A 19,818-nucleotide genomic window follows, 5' to 3' on the forward strand; every position below is an offset into this window, starting at 1 on the left:
CTCGGGGAGACACCCACTGGTGCCATGTCAGCAGCTTGCACCCGGCCGCAGGTGGGCCCACCAGCCCAGCTTCTAGGCTACAAACCGGTGGGGGCTGCAGCCTAGCGGGAGGAGCGAGCTGCAGGACGCCGTCTCCTGGCAACCCGGCAGCAGTCATATGTCCCGCCCCCGAGTGCCTCACGTGACCAGGAGCCGAGCAGGGATTGGCTCGGGCGCAACGGGTGGGGCGGGACCGGGCAAGTTAGTTTTTCGAGTTCGGAGCCCAGGAGCCCCCGCGGCCGTCGCGTTGTGCCCACCGCCTGGGCCGGGATGGAGCTGCCGGTCGTGAACTTGAAGGTGGCCGCTGCGGGGTGGAGCGGGCCTCCTGTGCGGGAGGGTGCTGGCACCCTTGAAGGAGGGTGGGAGGACCGAGTCCGGGGAAGGAGGAGTAGCAGGGACCAGGGGACCGCACAGACCCCAGTGAGGAGGAGGTGCGCGCGGGCCGCGGCAGGCAGGGGCCGGCAGGGACCCGCAAGAGCCCGCAGGCAAGACCCGGGGGGCGCGGGGCGGCCGGCGAGGGAGGGGGCCGTCCCCTGCCCCTCGGGCTGGCAGCGACGGGTCCCCAGGACTGCGCCGGCCTTCGCGCCCAGAATGCCCCTGGAGTAGGGGGAGGGGCCGCCGAGGGACACCGCCCCTCCGGCCCGAGGGGGCCAGACGTTTCTCCCGAGCCCCTGTCCAGCCCTGGTGGCCGCCTTTGTGTGCAGAGTCAGATTAAGAAAATCCGACGTTCCCAAGCCTTGGGCTTTCCAGAGTTTACCAGTGCAGCGTCCGTATTGCATAATTAAGAAGCACAAGCTGCAGAAGTTACTTAAAAGCAGAAAACCCCAACCCGGGGCCCTAGGGCCCACGCTGCGGGGCCTCCTGGGGTGTCTTCATTTCCTGAGCCTGGCGCTGTTCCTTTTCTCGCCGCCCACCCGCAGCGTCTGGTGCCCGAGTTTCGTTTGCAACAGAGGGACTGGCGACTTAGCTTTGGTCAGGAAGGTGTGGACCTTGGACTAAACCGGCCATAGAGTTTCCTCGGAGACTCTATCCGTCCCTTACTCTTGAGTGCTTGAGTGACAAAGCATTTAGCACTGTTGGTGTCTGGGACTAAAGGAATCTGAGGGATGGCTACACAGCTGCAGTGTAATCTGTATTTGGATCATTACACACACGTGGTCTGAGTGGGGACTCGCCCTGGGCAGATTTCCCTTCTTAATCATGCAGTGCTGCTTGAGCCTGCTTTCCTGGAGCTTCCAGCCAGCAGCCTGGGGAGAGAGGGCTGGAACAAGGGGATGGAATGTTTCCCTGGGGAGAAACTGAGAGGGAAGGGCACTTAGTCACAAACCTTGGGCAGGTTGTAACCTCCATCACAGTCCACTTCCGAGGAACGTTGCCATCTTTTTATTAAGGAGTGGGCTTCAACTCAGATCAAGGAAGTGAAGTGTCAGGGTCCCCCAGGGACTGAGTGGCCGGGTCAGGATTTGACCCGAGTGCTGTGGCATTTCCTGGGTACCACTTCAGTCAAGGCTGACTTGGGCCTTGACTGCTGATGTCAGTTTTATGGGCCTGACAGGCCAAGAGCATCCCCAGGCGTGAGCTCTGCTGGCGGGGCTTCCCTTGACTCGGCAACAAGAACCTGTCTCCCGGGGTCTCAGCTGCTACCGGGGACCGTGAGGGGCCAGGTTACCAGGTGACATACGGGACATGCAGTTGAATTTGGGTTTCAGAGCAACAGGTTTTTATTATGAGTACGTCTTAGGCAGTGTTGGGGACAGACTAAATCATTCAGGGTCTGAAATTCAGGATTAGCTAGGTGTTCTGTGGTTTTGTTTGCCACATCTGGCCAGCCTATGGAGGGCAGCTCTTGGGCACTTAAGTAGGAAATCCCTCGGGAGCTGGGGACTGTACCCTGGGCCTCAGCCCCCTCAGTCCCTCCCTCTTTCATTCCTTGGGTGTAGGCTCAGCAGTTTTGGGTGGTCAGGTGACTTTCCAAGGCCGTATTGCCTCTGAAGTCACCCGCCAGGATCACAGCCACACATGGAACTCCAGGAACCCAGCAGTTAGCCACTCCATGGCCTCACCCCCCTCAGGACAGCCCTCAGGGTAGGAACACAGTCAGTGTTCCCAGGGCATGCTCATCTGAGGCCTCCCTGGGAAGTCCCACCTGCCTCCTCCCACGGGTCCGCTGGTGGTAGAGGTTTGAGTCTTGGCCCACTTGGCTCCTCGGTTTCTTCTTGGCCTTCCCTTCTCTGGGTCAGACCTCCTCCTCGACCCACCCTGCCTTGCTCTTCCTGAGATTGCCGCACAGTGGCTGGGCACGGGCCTGTGGACAGACAGACAGACATTCAAGGCCAGGCCTTGCTACTTATTAGCTATATGAGTTGAGTGGGTTTCTTGACCCGAGTATCCATTTCCTCACATAAGAGGATAAAGTAGCTCCTGCCTTCCAGGGTGAGCAGGGAGGAGCCTGGGTCCAGGAGGGAGCCTTAGGTTGACTCAGGCCGGATGCGCTGATCCCGAGATGTGCCTCTGGGCTCTGAGGTGGGTGAGCTTTACCTCTGGGGCATTTACCTATCTCTCACACCTCAGCTCTGCCCATAGGGTTACTTCCTGGGATGACCTGGGGCAGGTGTTTGGGCAGGAGGGACACAGAGCACCTTAGCAGGCAGGTGCAGGTCAGTAGTGGGAATCGCTCCTGTCACTGCTGCACAGGACACTGGGCTGCTCAGGGACCTGTGGGTATTAAGAGGGTAGGGCGGCTTCCCTGGCAGTTGGACAGATGGGTCCTACCAGACACAGGCTGCCTCCATCTCACACCCTGACTCCTGTCCCCCCAGCAGCCTGTGACCCCCAGTGCCCTGGTCAGTTGGCCTCTGTCTGGGGACAGCCCCCTGGCTGAGCACTGCAGTGAGAGTCCAGGGTTCAGGCCCTGCCTTCCCCTGTCCTGCTGACCTCGGGGCCCGTCCTGGTTCCATGTAGCTCAGAACCCTCCCACATTTCCTGCTTCTTTCTCAGAAGCCTCGGGATCACGTTGGTTACCAGAAACCTCCCTAGAGCCAGCCGGTGTCCACAGTGAGTCACAGGCCTCTCCTGCTGCAGGGTGCCAGGAAGGGCAGGCCTGGTTTGGCTGGGTTCCCGGGACGGTCCTGGGTGTTAGGTCTCTGGGGGGGTGACCTCCCAGCACAACAATAAGAAACGGAGGCAGCAGAGGCTCAGTCTCCATGGGCTTGTCTTCTCGGGGGCTTGAGAGAAGTGACAGCGCTGAGTTCCTTCCACACTAAGGACACCACAGCGATGCCGTGCAGGGGGCCGTGTGTCCTCCGAGGGTCCGAGGGTTTGGGGTTCTGTTTTATTCCTCCACTGCAGAGGCTTGGCTTTAGCTGGCCTCTCCTGCCCACAGCCCTCAGCTGGAGGCAGAGTCTCCCACAGGTCATCCAGTGACCTGCCTGTGGCCCCTGCAGCTGCCCCTGCCTCTGCCTCTGGTCCCATTGCCATGCTCCATAGAAAGCCAGGGCTGGCCAGCTGCGGGTGGAGGTCGGAGGCAGGGCGTGTGCTTAGCATGGGTGAGGCCATGTGCTGCGTCCCCTTCAGGACTTGCAGGGCCAAGAAACACCGTTTCTCCAGACTTCACGGTGTGCAGTCTGGTGTGGAGCCAGAGACGTGGACACGGAGGTCGATTCTCAGAAGTCAGACTGAGAAGGGCCAGGTGGTCGTCTGGGAGGAGAGTGTGGAGTGAGCTGCCACTAGGGCCCCCTCCCTTGGTGTCTTCTCACAGTTCAAGCCCAACCATAAGGCCTGCCGTGTGGCCTTGGGCAGGGTCCTTCCCTCTGGGTCAGTTTCCTATGGGACTGAAGGGACTATGGGTAGCTTTAAGATAAGGATCGGAATCCTCCCTGCTCCCAGCCTCCTGCCCTGCCCTCCTCTGGCAGCAGGGACTTACGTAGTTTTCAGAAAGCTCGATGCTCCCTCCGCCTCAGCCTTTGCAGGAGCTGCCCTGTCCACACGTCCTTTGTCCTCTGCCCTGGATAGCCATGCCTGTCACCCCCTTCATTTGGCTTAAAGGTCACTTCCATGGAGAAGCCTCCTGTGACTACCCCACTCCCTGTCACCCAGCACTGTGGTCAACAGAGGTTTCTTTTCTCACAGAGCAAGGGTCTCAGTGGACCCCACATACCCAGGGCCCACTGCTGATTAGGGAGTGTGCTCTGCTGGATGTCAGTCCTCGGCTGACATCCACGTCCACATTCCTTCCCACCCTAGGGAGACACAGAGCAGGTACCAGTGACGCCAAGTAAAATGGTAAATGTTGGGGAAATGCAGCACCATGTGCTCACTCTTCTTAAGCCCCTGGGAAGAGAAACCCATGGGGCTTAGCCTCCCCTGCCTCAGTTTCCCACTTGGTTCAGGGAGAGGCCTTGTGGCCCGGTGTGATGCTGGTCCTGCACTGGCTGCTGTGTGACTCTGAGCCTCAGTTTTCTCAGCTGTGAATCAGGGATGACAGTGCCTCAAGGATGGGCAGGCTCAAGGGGCTCCCGTCCAGACGTGCTTAGAAGGGACGTGCTCAGTTATAAAGAAGGTGGAGGACGGGACGCTTCCCCTGGAGCCTCCCCTCTGGGGTATGCCTCTGCTCTGGATGTTATCTGCGCCCCCTGCCCCCTGCGGGTAGAGGACGTCCACATTTCTCAAAGGCCCAGACAGCCCCTCTTGGCTGAAGGCCTGGGCCTCCAGTGTGGAGGTCAGCAGCACTGGTCAGTAGGAGCCAGATTTGACTTTCTGGTTTGGCCTCTGGTTTGGCCTCAGTATCTGAAGCATCTTGATCAGCTTAATTTGCCTCTGGGCCCAGTTTTCCGCCTGTGAACTGGGAATGATAACTGTAGTGTTCCGAGGCTGTCGAGTCCAGCTGAGGCATGTGAGGTATGCAGTAAGAGGGACCCCGCAGCGCCTCCCCTCCAGCCTGACCCTGTCCCCCCAGTGACCCTCCCAACCTGGGGCTTCTGTCCTCCTAAAGTCCTGTGCCATCCCACCCCATCTCAGCACGGCCACACCCTCCCTGCAGCTGGGGCCTGGCCCATCCTGCTTGCTGTCCACTCGGCCCTTGGCCTGGGAGCCGCCCTCTGCGGACACTGTGGCCACCGGCCCCCGCCCTCCCATCACACCTGCCCCTCCTTTCCTCACATACCATCCTTTTGGATGATCAGGAGTAGAGGAAAGGGTGGGATTTCTGGGTGCAGGGGTGCATGCCTGCGATCCCAGTGACTTGGGAGGCCAGGGCAGGAGGATCACAAGTTCAAGGCCAGCCTGGACAACTTAGCAACCCCCATCTCAAAAAGAATAACTAGAAAGGGCCGGCTGTAGTTCAGTGGTAGAGCACCCTGGGTTTAATCCCTGGTGCTGCACATCAAGCCAAAAAAAAGCCAGGGGGATTTTGTTTTCTTTGTCACAAGTGATGCCGTGATGTCTCCCTGCCTTGTGTCCCCAGGGCTCCCTTCACTGTCCTGGGCTTGAAATCCAGGCTCCTTCCAGAGGCCCTCAGGCCTCCTCCCCACTTGCTCTTCCTCCCAATCACAGTGGTGACCTTCCCCTCTGCCCTCCATGTCCTCAGAAATTGCCTCCCCCCTTGGCCCCCCCATCCCCACCATTTCCACCGAAAGCTCTTCTGATTCCAGAGCCCATTCCCTTAGAAGCAGGAGGGTGTGGGTGTCCACCATGCCCCTCCTCCACCCGGGCTGCTGCTGTTCCTTTGATGACCAGCCCTCGTAGGTACCAGGCAGGGGCTCCTGTTCTCCGGCTCCGGAAGCTTCCTTTCCCCTGTGGTGGTCACACCCCATTCACAGACCCGCTCCCTGCCCCTCTTGTGCCGCAGGTGATTCTCCTGGTCCACTGGCTGCTGACAACCTGGTGAGTAACTGCGGGAGTCTGCCTGCATGCAGGGGCTCCCCGCTGTGCTGTGTCTGTGGGTGTGTGCCCTTGCGTCTCCTAGGGGCTGTGTCCGCGTGTCCCCAGGTCCCTGTCAGCCTGGGCAGGCCACTTAGGGCAAGCCGCAGTTCCCCATGAAGCCTGCTTTCCATCTGTGCAGTGGGGTAAGGACAGGGCCCCGCAGGAGCGGGAGGGAGAATGCAGCTCCTCGGGCACCCCCAGGGCCTGCAGAGACACAAGGCTCCAGTGGGCCAACTTAGCACTCGCTGTCGCCTCTTTTGTGTCTGTGGAGTTTCCTGGGGCGTCTCTGCCAAACCAAGACAGGAAACCCTAGAGCTCACGTGCGCATTTTGCAAACTTCCAAGTGCAGTGCACGTGCAGACGGCTGTGAGGGACATACACAGCGAGAACAGCTCAGGTGCAGGTTTCCCTGTCACTCTCCTGGAGCCTCTGAGCAGGCAAGCCTGGGCGGAAGCCGGGCACCTGCTTTCCTGACACCCTGAGACGAGATGATTTAGTCAACCGCTTACGGAGCCCAGCTGCCTGCGCCCCAGCTTCTCTGCACAGGTTTCCTGCATGTGACACTCTGTGAACATCATTTAAATCTATGAAGCGCCCACAGCTTGCTGGCCATGGAGGCCCCGGGAGGCAGACTGAGGCCGTCCACGGCCTGTCCTCCAGGGAGGCGGGACCTCCAGGGAGGCGGGAGGAGCAGGGCCTCTGCAGCCAGGCTGCTCACATCCCAGCCCCACCTCTTAGCCGCGGAGTGACCTCGGAGTTCGGTCTCTGAGAGGCTAGGACAATAACATGCCTCCCCCAGGACGGAATGGAAGGCGCAGAACCCCTCTGGGTCCCACGGAGGGCCCTGGGTTAGCAGGTTTCCATTGGATTAACAAGCAAACCAGTAAACACCCTGTCAGACAGCGGCAGTGCACTGTAGGGTAGAGCGGATGTCGCGTTAGGGAACTCATACTTAACGCTGGGCAGTGAGGGACGGGGTCTCGGAGTTGACATCTGAGCTGGGACTAAATCACCAGGGCTGAGTGTCTGGGGAGCTGCACAGGGCTGGGCTAGGGAGGTGAAGGTGGCGGTACTGGCCAGACCCCCTGGGGCACTCGCCCAACCCCGCAGGCCCTGTGAAGGGTCTATTTTATTTCAATGGGAGAGAAAACGGTGTTTTTAGCAGAGGGGTGACCATCAGATTCACATGCCGACTGCGTTTTCAAGAGTGGTCTGCTGGGCCAGGAGTGGCCGCATGGAGACCCTGGGGGGAGGCCGTGCCCAGTCAGGAGGGGTGAGGTGACTTGCTGATGTTTGAAGTGCAGCCAGCTGGCCTTGCAGACTGGGGCCTGTGCTCTGAGGAGGCCTGGGACTCTGGAGCAAGAGGGAGGTGACCTGTGGAAGGGCGGGCAGCTGCAGGGCGGTGGCCATCTGATGGACAGAGGTCTCTCCCCCAGGGGCTGCATGGGGTTCTCGGGCTCCTATGCCTGGGCCAACTTCACCATCCTGGCCCTGGGCGTGTGGGCCGTAGCTCAGCGGGACTCTGTGGACGCCATAAGCATGGTGAGCAGGGAGGGGCGTGGGGTGGGCTTCAGGCTCTGCCGCCTCTCACCTACCCCGGTTCTCTCTCTTCCTTGGTCCCCCATTTTCAGCCTTCAGGCTGCCTGTCCACCTGCCTGCCAGCTGGCCTGCTCCCTGCTGGGTGCCCTGGGGAGCCCATGTCTGTATTGCTTTTCCCAAGACAGACCCAGGGAGGGGCCCAGCAGTGCCCCAGATGGGCCACTCCCCCAGGTGGGCTGACCTCTGACAGCTTCTTCATCACTGTGATCGAAAGACCTACAAGAACAATTAGAGGAGAAGTATTGGGGGGCTCCCAGTTTCAGAGGCCTCAGTCCATCTCTGGGGCTGGAGGTGAGGCAGGACATGGAGAAGGGTGTGGTGGAGGGAAGCAGAGGGACTCCACTCACCAGGGACAAAATAAATACCCCAGAGCCACGCCCCCAATGCCCACCCCCTGCCGCCACACTCCACGGCCTCCAGTTACCACTCAAGGGGTTAGCGCCCTGATTGGGTGAGAGCCTCCTGACCCAGTCACGGCACTTCTAAACCTTCTTGCATCGCCTCATGCAGGAGCCTTGGGGGGAGAGGGAAGGTGGCTGGGAGACCTGGCCTGGAGGGCGCCCCACTTCTGTACTGAAGTTAGAATTGACCCAGCCCCCACCAGCCCGCCCCAGCTCTTCCCGGGGGCCGCAGCCCTCAGTGGTAGAGAAGGGTTCCTTTGTGGCGGCCATGTGTCCAGGAGCTCCAAGGGATCTTCCAACTTGGAGGTTTAGACCAAGTCTTTGACCCCGTCGCGGCCTGGGGAGGTGGATTGTCCTCTCCGAAGCCCTGCAGGCTGCAGGCAGGCGGCTCTGCTCCCCTCCAGGCCCTGCCCTCTGGCCTGACAACGCTGCAGCAGAGCCCGAGGAGCAGAGGGCAGGGCCAGGCTTCTGGGCTGGTGTGTGCAGAGGAGGAGCCACGTGTCTCAGGAGCCGGGCAGTGCCCCCAAACCTGTGGCTATGTGTCTTGCAGTTCCTGGTGGGCTTGCTGGCCACCATCTTACTGGACATCATCCACATCAGTGTCTTCTACCCAGTGGTCGCCACCTCGGACAGTGGCCGCTTCAGCGCCGGCATGGCCATCCTCAGCCTGCTGCTCAAGCCCTTCTCCTGCTTCCTGGTCTACCACATGTACCGGGAGCGCGGGGGCCACCTCCTGTCCCACGGTGAGCCTGCCTCCAGCCGCCCCACTCCCCCTGCTGTGGCCCCTGCCCATGGGCCTGGGGCTCCAGCGCGGGCAGGCGTGTGGTGTGGCTCCCCACCAGGCTGGGTGTGCACTCCCCTGGTCGCTGCTTCTGGGCCACGCTGCTCCTGGGCCACGGCCATCACAGTCTGGGGTGGTCTCCTCGCTGTCGGGCTGTCACAGGGTCGGGGGCAGCAGCCTCAGGCTGGCCTTCCCTTGGTGCAGAGCCCGGCGAGGCAGGGTGTGGGCCAGTTTCCAGAGCCCCTCCCCTGCGTCCACCAGCCCTGCTGTCCTGCCATGCGGGTCTCTTTGATGGATAGTGCAAGGTGTCTGGGGAGAGCTAGGGTTGCTGGGGCCTGGGGACCTGGGGGAAGCCAGCGCCAAATGGCAGTCACTTCCTTGTGGGCAGCCATCTTGCCTCCTGACTGGCCCCACCCCCCAGAAACCCTGTACCCCTGTCTTCCATGGGGGCTGAGCCATTTTCTTGTCCCCTCTGACACCTCCCTTGCACTCTGGGTGGAGGCAGGGCGGGGGCTTCCATCTTTGCTTTGGGAAGAGGTGCAGGTGGCCGGGGGAGTGCTGGGCAAGTGTAGGAATGGTCCTCACTAACCTTAGCACCGCCCAGCCCTGCCCCAGGGGACAGACAAGGAGACCAAGGCCCCCAGCCTTTAGGACGTGCTTGAATGCCCAGGACAGACGTGCAGAGGGGGTGGGAGTGAGGCGTGCGGGGCTCTCGGAGGCTGCTGCCCTGCCTGGCACCTCCAGCTCTGGTTTTCTGGGCGCGGCAATAGCGCCAGTTCCAGAGCTGCTGGGGTACAGGAATGTGGTATCCCTGTGCCTGGGAGGGGAACTAGAAAGAAGTCCATGGGCCCAGGCTGGGTGTCCCTCAGATTCCTGAGCATGTGCTGCTCTGGGAAGAGTGTAGCCTGGAGACCGATCGCTGGCCCCAGGGCCCAGCGTCGGGGATGTGGAGCTGAATGACTTCAGGCAAGTCTGTCACCTCTTTGACTCTGCTTCCTGGCAAAGTGAGGCCATGAACACACCTGCTCCGGGCATGCTAGAGGCTCATAGGTGCTGCCACTGTCCACTCTCCCTGGCATCAGGATGCCCAGCCCTGGCCTTGGATGGGGGATGGATCTTGGTTTGGGCTCAACAGAACGTCTCCCAATTTCTCACTCTTGTTTTTTTCTTTCCTGCCACCACCCCCCGCCCCCAGATTTCCTTGGACATTCTCAGGAACATAGTGCCTACCAGACAATTGAATCCCCAGAGCCACCTGCGGACCCCTATGCAGTCCCAGAGGGCAGAGGTCAAGCCACCCGAGGGTACTGAAGCAGCCCCCGTGCCAGCCCTGCTGCATCACCTTCCTGGTGCCCAGGACATCCTGGTCCCCGACTTCCCTTCCTTGGACTCCCTTCCTTGGGCCTCACATGGAATGTGTCTCCTGGTCCCTGTTCCAGGGGCTGCTGGAATCAAGTGCCCTGAGAGGCCAGGAGCCCCCGTGGCTTCCCAGCCCATGAACACACCTGTCCTAACCTCCAAGGCCTCCCCTCCCCTCAAGTCTCCCTTGTCCCTAAGCTGGAACCCTGGCTTTCTTTGCCTCCCACTGTGCCACGCAGACCCTGGGGCACGTCATTCCTGGGTGTGGCTGGGTCAGGCCTCTCAGGAGCGGTGATGGCCACCTCCCCAGGCCTCCCCAAGTCTGTGTCATCCTTCTGCAGAATGCTGAGCACTTCAGGTCACTCCCAGCTCTGGACCTCATCCAGCGTGGCACTGAGGTCCTGTGCTCAGGTCACTTGATGCGGGGCCCCGGGCCTAGAGGCAGGAGGTGTCTGCAGTGCCCAGCAGCCACCACAGCCTGCAGAGCGAGGCATGGAAATCTGAGGACTCTGTGGCCAGGCTGTATCGTGGGCCACGCTTAACCTCCTGGCTGTGCTGGGCGGTTTCTCCTTGGGCACCTGGTAGAGCCCGGCTTGGCCCGGCCAAGGCCACAGCTGAGAAGGCGCTGGGCAGTGCATGGGACCTGGATCAGAGGACCTGGTGTTGGCTCGAACCCTCCTCTGCCACTTAGTACCTTCAGTGTCTCCCAGGAAGGGCTGATCTTGCCTGTCCAGAGCCAACTGTGATGTTCAGGTAAAGTGAGCGGCCCAGGCAGGACGCCTGAGTGACAGCACGCTGTCCACAGTGAGCTGCTCCCTGAGCCAGTGGTACTGTTGGGTCTGGAGGCAAGGGGTGGCTTTGTCCTGCAGCCCCTGTGTCCTGGCCACAGAGCGGACTCATGTCCAAGAGCTCCTTGGATCCCAGGGCCAGGGCTCACCTCACTTGACTGACAGGCCATTAAGAGCTTGCTCTTCTGTCCCCTGGGCCCAGGTTCCTGGGCTTCTGCAGGGGCGCAGCCCTACCCGGTAAGGGCTTGGGCCCACAGTGGGGCCCTGGTGCCTGCTCTCCAGGGAAGACATGCTTAGTCATCAGGAGGATCAGGCTGAGGCAAGAGCCCTGAAAGGAAGAGCCCTCTGGGCAGATGGGGGAGGCTGCTCTGGGGCCCGGGGACAATGGGTGGCCACGGCTATGAAAGCCTGGATTGGCCATGGTCCACTCACCGCCTGGGACGCCACCTGGCAGTTACAGTGAACGAACCTGACCACGTGCCAACGCTGCTCCCAGATGGGAACAGAATGCAGAAGGCGGGTGCCACAGGAGAGCGCTGGTGTACCCCTGAAACACCACGGCACGCCCCTTTTGCTCTTGGGAGTGCACTCAGAAAGGGGTAAAAAGATGAGCTAGAAGACACATGTCAACTTCATGACTGCAGTGGCCTGGGGGAGGGCGCTGTGACCGAGAGGAATGGGGCTCAGAGGCCAGGCCTTTCCTCTTCTCTCGTGGGTCCCTGGACCAGGAAGGCCTGCAGTGTCCATGCTCTGACAGGAGTGGGTCAGGCTTCCATGGGAATGAGAGGGAGGCACGGCCTGGCTGGGCAGCAGGAGCAGCCATGCAGAGCCTGTGCACAGCAGAGGGGAGGGGACAGTACATGACAGACCACAGTTCCTTGTCCCCATCCCCCAAGTTTGACCCACTCTGGGGGAAGGGCCCGAGGAGGCCTGCTGTCTCAGGAGGGTTCCCCAGAAGCCAACCGACATAAGGGCCAGGAGCTGGGCTCTCGGTCATACCAAGGGCAGCCCTGGGGGCAGGGGCAACTCTGGAATTTTTGTTCAGCTGTTGGGGTGGAACCCAGGCTTTCTGCCTACAAGGCCGGGCTGTCTCATGAACCACAGCCCCAGCCCAGTGTCCGCCATTCTAGCAGCATCAGCCACTGGAAGGAAATTCCTCGAGCCTCTGGTCACCTCTCGCCTCTGGCTGGTCTTCTGGCTCTAAGAGGTCTCCTGAAAGCGCTTGCACTGCAGGCACGGTCAGGGCGAGATGGTTAGGTCATGAGAGCTGCAGCTTGACCCCTGCCATGGAGGAATGGTTAGGATGCACACTGCGAGGTACCTGCAGGCCGGGTCACTGGGGCATGCCTTGGGGATATAGCTTGCCCCTGGCTCCTCCCCCCCTCCCTCTGCTTCCCAGCTGTGGTGAGCTGAGCGGCTTCCCTCTGCCATCCCTTCCCCCCACCCGGATGTTCTGCCTCACCTTGGGCCCAGAGCAGTGGAGTCAACCAAGGACCAACCAAGGACCTAGACCCTGGGCACAAAACAGACTTCCTCCTCTGGGTTGCTCCCATCAAGCACTTTGGTCACAGCAACACAGAGGTGACGTGCACTCCTGGAGAGCTGAAGTCACTTGTCCGGTTTGGACATCATCTTGTTTTCATAAAGTGGAGCCGACCCCAGGATAAAGCCAGAGAAGCTGCTTCAGAGCAGGTCCCTGCCTGTCCCTGTTGGACAGGCCTCACCACGGGCCTGTCTCCAGAGTCTCCAGAATGGCTCAGAAGTCCCAGCTCTCGCAGCCTGTCTCCAAACTGGCTCTAGAGCTTGTAGCCTTAATTTAAATCCCAAATGAACCCTGGGACCAGCTACATAAGAGATGACAGTCTCTGAACCTCACTGTGCCTTAGTTTCCTGATAGAAAAAAATGCATAACTCAGGGATTAGGGAGGCTTGAAAGTGGTGAATAAATGTTTAATAAATGTCCATCTCATTGCCTGTATGACCATGTAATTATTCAGAGTGAGGAAGGGGGTGACCAGTCTGTCTGCTTATCCAAACATCTATTCATTTATTATGAGTTTACAAACATTTACTGAGGGTTTTCTACAAGCTTTCAGAAGAGAGGGATATTTTCAGGAAGCAAAACAGGTTATCCTCACTGGCCAGTGCAGAGCTCTGAGGTCCAGGTCTCCAGGTGCTTGGTGCTGTGGGCACAGCCGTAGTCCAGAGACTGCAGAATCTATGGGTTGTCATAAAACATCCAAATCAAAACTCAGAATCACAGGTTTGAGCTTGAGGAGAGCTTAGAGCTCTGAGATCAGTGATTTTTAAAATATTTTATAGGGCTGGGGTTGTGGCTCAGTGGTGGAGCATTTGCCCAGCATGTGTGAGGCACTGGATTTGAGTCTCAGCACCACATACAAAGTTTATCAACAACTAAAAAATAATTTAAATTTCTTTTAAATCTGTTTTATTTCCAACTTTCTTCAGAAGAATACCTATTATCCAAAACGTAAAAGAGCCAATATGACAGCACCCTCCTTGCTACCAGGGGACCTGTGGCTCCCCGGCCCACAACATGGAAACTCATCTCCGAGGTCTTTGCTGGGGACAGGCCCAGAAAGAGGAGCCTTGCTCCCAGAGCTGGACGGTGGGGATATGGAGCTTGGGAAGCCGATGGAATTTTAAAAGAAGGGAAGAGAATTTTAGAAAATGATCGAAATCAGAAACTCAATGGCGAGGTTCCTTCATAGAATAGACGACACCTGGAAGATGTGAGGACTCCACACAGAGACGGACGAATGAAAGAGAGGTCAAGAAACGGGCGGAGGGAGAGACAGAGACGCGGTGCTGGTTCCTGAGGAGTTGAGGGAGGGGAGCAGTGTTCAGAGAGAAGGGGAGAGGGCAAAGCTCAAGATTCAGGGAGCCAAAAAAACCTCCAAAGAGAATGAAAAGAAAACCCCCATTTCCAGCCATCGGCATGGGACGCTGTTCATAAGGACAGGGTTCCTTCCCCGCTGGACGCCAACACACTGATGAAGGGGCCCGAGAAGGCTTTGTAGGAGCTGTGGGGTGCAGGGTTGGGGGAGGTGCGGTTGTTGCCAAACCAGGCTCACTTTGCGCCACACAGGATGCCAATCCCTGAAGCCAGGAGTTTTGTGGAAAAGCAGAGTCGGGAGGCAGCCAAGCATGTGGAGACAGGGACGGGATCTCACTGTGGCTGCCCAAGGCTGGGGCGGGGGATCTTCATGGGCTGAAGCATGGGGAAAGTGACTTGAGGTTAATCAAGAGCAGGTAAAGCAGCTAGAGGGGATCAGCTGTCACCATCCGGACCCACACATCTGTAGTCAACTCAAAGCAAGTAACTTAGAGCAGGTGACATCTAGAAAGTTTATTCAGGTTTTCTCTCAACTCACAGTTTCCAAGCCCAGTAGTGGTGGTGGGGGGAAACAGAAGAAAAAAGAAAACCTTGATCACTTCTTAAAAATGCAAAAAAAAAAAAAAAAGAAATTTGACCACTGGCAAGCACAATAAAATAAAAGAGTCAAATCTGCCCTGGGTGGTGCGTGCCTGTGATCCTAGTGACTCAGGAGGCTGAGGTAGGCGGTTGCAAGTTCAAGGTCAACCTCAGCAACTTAGGCCCTGGAGGGCTGGAGATGTGACTCAGTGGTAGAGCATCCCTTAGGTTCAACCCCAGCACCAAATACATTAATAAGTCCTAATCATACATTTGTATGTGTATTAAACTTTCTGCTTAAAACACAGTCATGTCAGCTCAGATTTTTAAAACAAATCCAGATATATTGTGTTTACAACTGACACATCTACAATATATGGACCCAGGATGGCCACAAGTATGAAAAGTTATACCAAGCAAATAAAGATCAAGATTGAGCTGGTGTAGCTAAAGTAACATCAGACAAACTTGACTTTAAGGCAAAAAGCACTGGTGGAAGTAAAAGAGGGGCAAAAATCTAAGGAACAAAAGGTCCCACCCACCAGGTTTAGGAAGAGAGATCTGACACAAAGCTTGTGCAATCCCCTGGTTTCAATCCCCAGTGCTGAAAAAAAAATGAAAAATAAGTTTAAAAGAAGAAAGCAGTAATTATCCTTCCTTCAAAACTTGCCTTAGAGTATAAAGGTTCTTTGGCACTCATTTGTTAAACACTGACTCCCAGATGATACCAAGAAGGCTGGTGAGGTAGGCATTACCACCACCCTTTCACAGATGAGGAGCCTTCAGTTCAGAGAGGTTAAGGACTTGCCTAAAGTCACCCAGCAGCCCAATACTCTGGAGCACAAGTCTTAAGACTCGGATCCCAGTGTTCTTTCCTCTCCCCGCGGGTGTTTTAAAGGGGAGAGCATCCAATCTGCACGGAGGGAAGAAAGGCATGGCAGAGCGCAGTGGGCAACAGCGTGGGCAAAGGCTTGGAAGGTGGAAAATGCAGGAGGAAGGTTTGGAGACTGGAGGGAAGCGACTGTGCCACACTCACCGCAGAGGAGGTGGGACAGGGTGGATTCCAGTCCGTTTTGGAGGGAACTCACGCAGGAAGCAAGAAGGTTGTTCCGGGTCAGGGGCCTCGCAACGGTACGCACAGGGCCTGGGCCGGTACCCGGGTGCAGACACTGCGCAGAAGCCGTGCCCCAGTGAACCCGGGCCCACGCGAGCGCAGGCCGGCGTGGGCGGGGCCTTGTGGGTGGGGCCTGGGGCGGGTACCTTTATTAAAATGTAAAAAAAGGGCTGGGGGTGTGGCTCCCGAGGTGCGTGTGGGCGGGGCCTTGTGGGTGGGGCCTGGGGCGGGTACCTTTTATAAAATGTAAAAAAAGGGCTGGGGGTGTGGCTCCCGAGGTGCGTGTGGGCGGGGCCTTGTGGGTGGGGCCTGGGGCGGGTACCTTTATTAAAATGTAAAAAAAAGGGCTGGGGGTGTGGCTCCCGAGGTGCGTGTGGGCGGGGCCTTGTGGGTGGGGCCTGGGGCGGGTACCTTTATTAAAATGTAAAAAAAAGGGCTGGGGGTGTGGCTCCCGAGGTGCTGTGGGCGGGGCCTTGTGGGTGGGGCCTGGGGCGGGTACCTTTATTAAAATGTAAAAAAAAGGGCTGGGGGTGTGGCTCCCGAGGTGCTGTGGGCGGGGCCTTGTGGGTGGGGCCTGGGGCGGGTACCTTTTATAAAAAAGGCCTTCCGTGAGGGTGTGGCTCCGTGGGGTGTGGCACCGTGGGTGTGTCTCGGTGGGGGTGGCTAAGTGGGGGTGTGGCTCTGTGGGAGTGACTCGGTGTGGGTGTGTCTCGGTGGGGGTGGCTAAGTGGGGGTGTGTCTCGGTGGGTGTGTCTCTGTGGGGGTGTGTCTTGGTGGGGATGGCTCGGTGGGGGTGTGTCTCGGTGGGGTTGTGGCTCTGTGGGGGTGGCTCTGTGGGGTGTGTCTCAGTGGGTGTGTCTCGGTGGGGGGTGTGTCTTGGTGGGGATGACTGGGTGGGGGTGTGTCTCGGTGGGGGTGGCTCTGTGGGGGTGTCTCGGTGGGTGTGTCTCGGTGGGGGTGTTTCTCGGTGAGTGTGTCTCCGTGAGTGTGTCTCGGTGGGGGTGTCTCGGTGGGGGGTGGCTCGGTGGGGGTGGCTCGGTGGGGGGTGGCTCGGTGGGTGTGTCTCGGTGGGGGTGGCTCGGTGGGGGTGGCTCGGTGGGGGGTGACGGGCGGGGCCCGCGGGCTTGCTGACAGGAGTCCGCGCACCACCTGTCTTGGTCGTTAGCGGCCCGCTGCTGGGGTCCCCTTCAGGTTCAAACCGTACTGAGCGAGGAAGGAAGACTGCTGCACGTGAGGGCAGGAAACCGCCTGCTGTCTTTTGGTGGGAAGAGGAGGCTCTGAGTGTCCTGGAGTGGAGGGGGATGGGGCAACGCGGTGAGGGGAGCAGAGATGGTAGATGGACCCGGCCGTGCGGGTAGGAGGGGATCCTGTGGACTGAGCTGTCTCCAGTCAACTTTGGCAGGCGGCGGGGGAGGGGCTGACCTGGTTAGAAGTCAGCCCTGGTTTGGCCCCTCTGCAGCGGCTGACCAGCTAGCTGTAGCCTGGCGCTGGACAGGCAGGCCTGCCAAGTTCCAGTATGGTCATTTCTAAAACCCGGAACCTAAGTCTTAGGGCTTCAGGGCCTGCTGAAGGCTGTGCAGTGCTTAGCGTGGTTCAGTCATTGAAGGCGCGTTTATAAGCCCTGCTCTCGGCGCCCAGCTCTCATTAGTCCTGCCAGTACAGCAGGGGGACAAGACAGTGGTCCCTTCTCATGTGGCTCTGTGGGCTAAAGGAAGAAACTGTGATTCCTTCAGTACTGTGGGTGGTGGCACCTGCCATGGAGGAAGATAATGCCAGGTAAAGAGAGTAGGAGCTGATAGGGTGCTGCAGTTGGGGAGGGAGCCATGGAGGAAAGGCTTGCTGGATGTTTGAGAAGGACTTGAAAGCATGAGGGAAAGAGAGTTCCAGAAAGAGGGAACCGCCAGTGCAAAGGCTCTGTGCTGGGAGCATGCATGGCATGTTGGTGAAACAGCCAAGCCGAAGAGTTTGGAGCAGAGTGAGGAGGAGCAGGGCTGAGGTCAGGAAGGTAACAGAGTCAGCCAGCAGAGGCCAGCACACCTCCTGAATGTCAGTCAGTAAATATTTTGTTTGGGGTTTTTTGGTTCTAGGGATTGAACCCAAGGGCGCTTAACCACTGAGCCACAGCCCCTGCCCTTTTCTATATATATATATATTTTGAGACAAGGTCTCCCTGAGTTGCTTAAGGCCTCACTAAGTTGCTGAGGCTGGCTTTGAACTTGGAATCCTCCTGCCTCAGCCTCCTAGCTGCTGGGATTACAGGTGTGCACTGCTGCAGCCAGCTAAGAGGGTAAATGTTTTAAGGCTTTGTTGGCCTGAAGGTGTCTGTGGTGACTGTTCAACTTCACCATTACAGCCTCAAAGCTGACCATCCATAAGCAGATGGATATGGCTTTGTTGTGTGTAATACAAGTCATGCCCTGGTCACAGTGTGCCAGCTCCTGCCACAGGGCCTGGAAGGCCTTGGCAGTGCATGGAGAGGGCTAGGAGCCATGGGATGTCTGAGTTGAGGCAGGGTAGATCTGATCTGAGTGTTCCAGGATCACTTAGGCTGCTGTGTGGGGAGTTAGATGTCAAGGGAGGGCACAGAGTAGAGGCAGGGGGCCCAGTTGGGAGGCAGAAGGTGGTGGAGGCTTACCCAGGGAGGTGCAGGTGGAGGCCATGCCCAGGCTCATGTTTTGGATACTTATGGAAGGTGGACTGAATTGGATGACTGAGGGCGTGAGAGCGGGGGAAGCCAGGTGGCTCTGGGAGAGAGCTTGTTTGGAGGTATGCAGGAATTGGGATCTGAACCTCCTGATGAGGAGATGGCCATTAAACATCTGGCAGAGGTGTGGAGGAGGTGTGGGTCTCCCTGGTTGGTCTGCTGGCCAGTGGAAGGTCTGGGGCTAGGCGAGGCCATGCATACCTGAGGCTGAGACCACAGGGTAGGGCTCAGTCCTGGCCTTGCCACCAAGGAGGCATCAGCAGAGGAGCCTGGGAAGAGCATGCAGGGAGGGGGAAGGGGACCAGAGAGGAGCATCCTGGGGTCAGCTCAGGGAGGCCTCCAGAAGGACCACCTGCCCTGTGCCCCCGAGGCCTCAAAAACCCCAAGTGCTGAGAGCTGAGGTCTTGGTGTTCACCTGGAGGAGCGCAGCTTGGCCGGGAGCTGGGGCAGGCCAGATGGAAGTGAGGTCAACGTGGTGGGCGGGGCGGACTGGGGTGTGGGTGTGATGGCCAGGTGAGAAGATAGATGGCCCAGGACCTGTGTGTGTGTGTGTGTGTGTTTTATTTGGACTTGTTTCTTTGGTGCTGAGGATTGAACCCAGGACCTTGCACTATTTTAGTGTTTTGGGTTTTTTTTTAATATAGAAGTTAACCACCTACATGTGAAATGATTCAGTAAGGCAGGGGGCAGTGCTAGAGGGCGGGGAGGGGACTTCTGAGCAGTAGGGGCTGACACTGCAGCCTTCACAGTTAGTGATCACGCATATAATTCCCACCCAGCGCCCCCAGCTCTGTGCCCTGGTGCTGGGCTGAGTCTGCCAGGGGCCCATGGTTGCCCCTGGTGCTTTTCCCAACTCACAGCGAGGCCCCTGGAGGTGGTGGGAAGACGCCATGAGTGCAAGGTGTGGCGGTCGGGCTGGTCCTGGCAGGAGAGCCAGGCTGCAGCCATGTGCTGAAGGGGGTGCAGGGGACAAGGAGGAGTGAGGAGCAGGTCCTGGAGGGAGAGGACTGGAGTCTGATCCTCCGGCAGGGTCTGGAGGCTGGGGGCCAGAGGACAGGACTCTGAGCAAGGCCATCAGGGCTTTGTCCACTTTCACCTGCTCAGGTGCAGCCCAGGGCACAGGTGGCTGCCTTTACCCAGCCTCTGCCAAAAGACTGGGACAGTAGGAGGGAGGGGCTGGGGGGATTACATGCTTGATCACTAGCTGAGAAGGAGGGAAGGGATGAGGGAATGTCTGAGGGCCAGGGCGGTTGGGTCAGAGGGCTGGGTCTCGTGACAGAAAGGGACGCTGGAGGAAGTGAGCTGGAAAGACAGGGAAAGGACGGGGACCTGGGGGCAGGTGGCTGAGATCAGGTGAAGGACAGGGAGAGGAGAAGGTCAGGGACTCTGGGTGGATGATGACTCGCCAAGAATTCAGACAGGCGTGTGCTGGGAAGGTGACGATGAACCCAGCAAGAGCTGAACTCTGAAGCCTCAGGGTGAGACCTGACGTCCTTTCCTGGCCACTCAGCTCGGAGCCAGGGGGTTTCAGAGGAGGGAGGGGAGTGGTTTGGAGGGGGCACCAGGAAGCTGAGGGGGCTGGCCCTCCTCCAGGCCACACTGAGGGGCTACCTGGAATGAGAGTCCTTAGGGGATGTGTGGTCAGTGTGAGGAGCACTGGGCCAGAGGACACCCGGCA

General features: G+C 58.6%; 1 protein-coding gene and 1 long non-coding RNA gene across 2 annotated transcripts; one reads left to right on the top strand and one right to left on the bottom strand.

Annotated features, from left to right (window-relative positions):
- Positions 1 to 232: 232 nt before the first annotated feature.
- Positions 233 to 10,137, top strand: Agtrap (angiotensin II receptor associated protein). Its single transcript, XM_026397918.2, has 5 exons — positions 233 to 336; positions 5,885 to 5,919; positions 7,395 to 7,500; positions 8,509 to 8,701; positions 9,935 to 10,137. The coding sequence occupies exons 1-5, from the start codon at positions 310 to 312 to the stop codon at positions 10,048 to 10,050; spliced, it is 477 nt and encodes a 158-aa protein (XP_026253703.1). The 5' UTR covers positions 233 to 309; the 3' UTR covers positions 10,051 to 10,137.
- A 2,773-nt stretch (positions 10,138 to 12,910) lies between these two features.
- LOC113189239 (uncharacterized) lies at positions 12,911 to 15,527 on the bottom strand. The gene is made up of 2 exons (XR_003301633.2): positions 15,359 to 15,527; positions 12,911 to 13,104 (listed from the first exon to the last, which is right to left on the bottom strand). It is a non-coding gene; the product is annotated as an uncharacterized LOC113189239 (long non-coding RNA).
- Between the last annotated feature and the right edge of the window lie 4,291 nt (positions 15,528 to 19,818).

The sequence above is a fragment of the Urocitellus parryii genome, chromosome 11 (assembly GCF_045843805.1).
Source record: "Urocitellus parryii isolate mUroPar1 chromosome 11, mUroPar1.hap1, whole genome shotgun sequence".
In the NCBI taxonomy this organism is placed as follows: domain Eukaryota; kingdom Metazoa; phylum Chordata; class Mammalia; order Rodentia; family Sciuridae; genus Urocitellus; species Urocitellus parryii.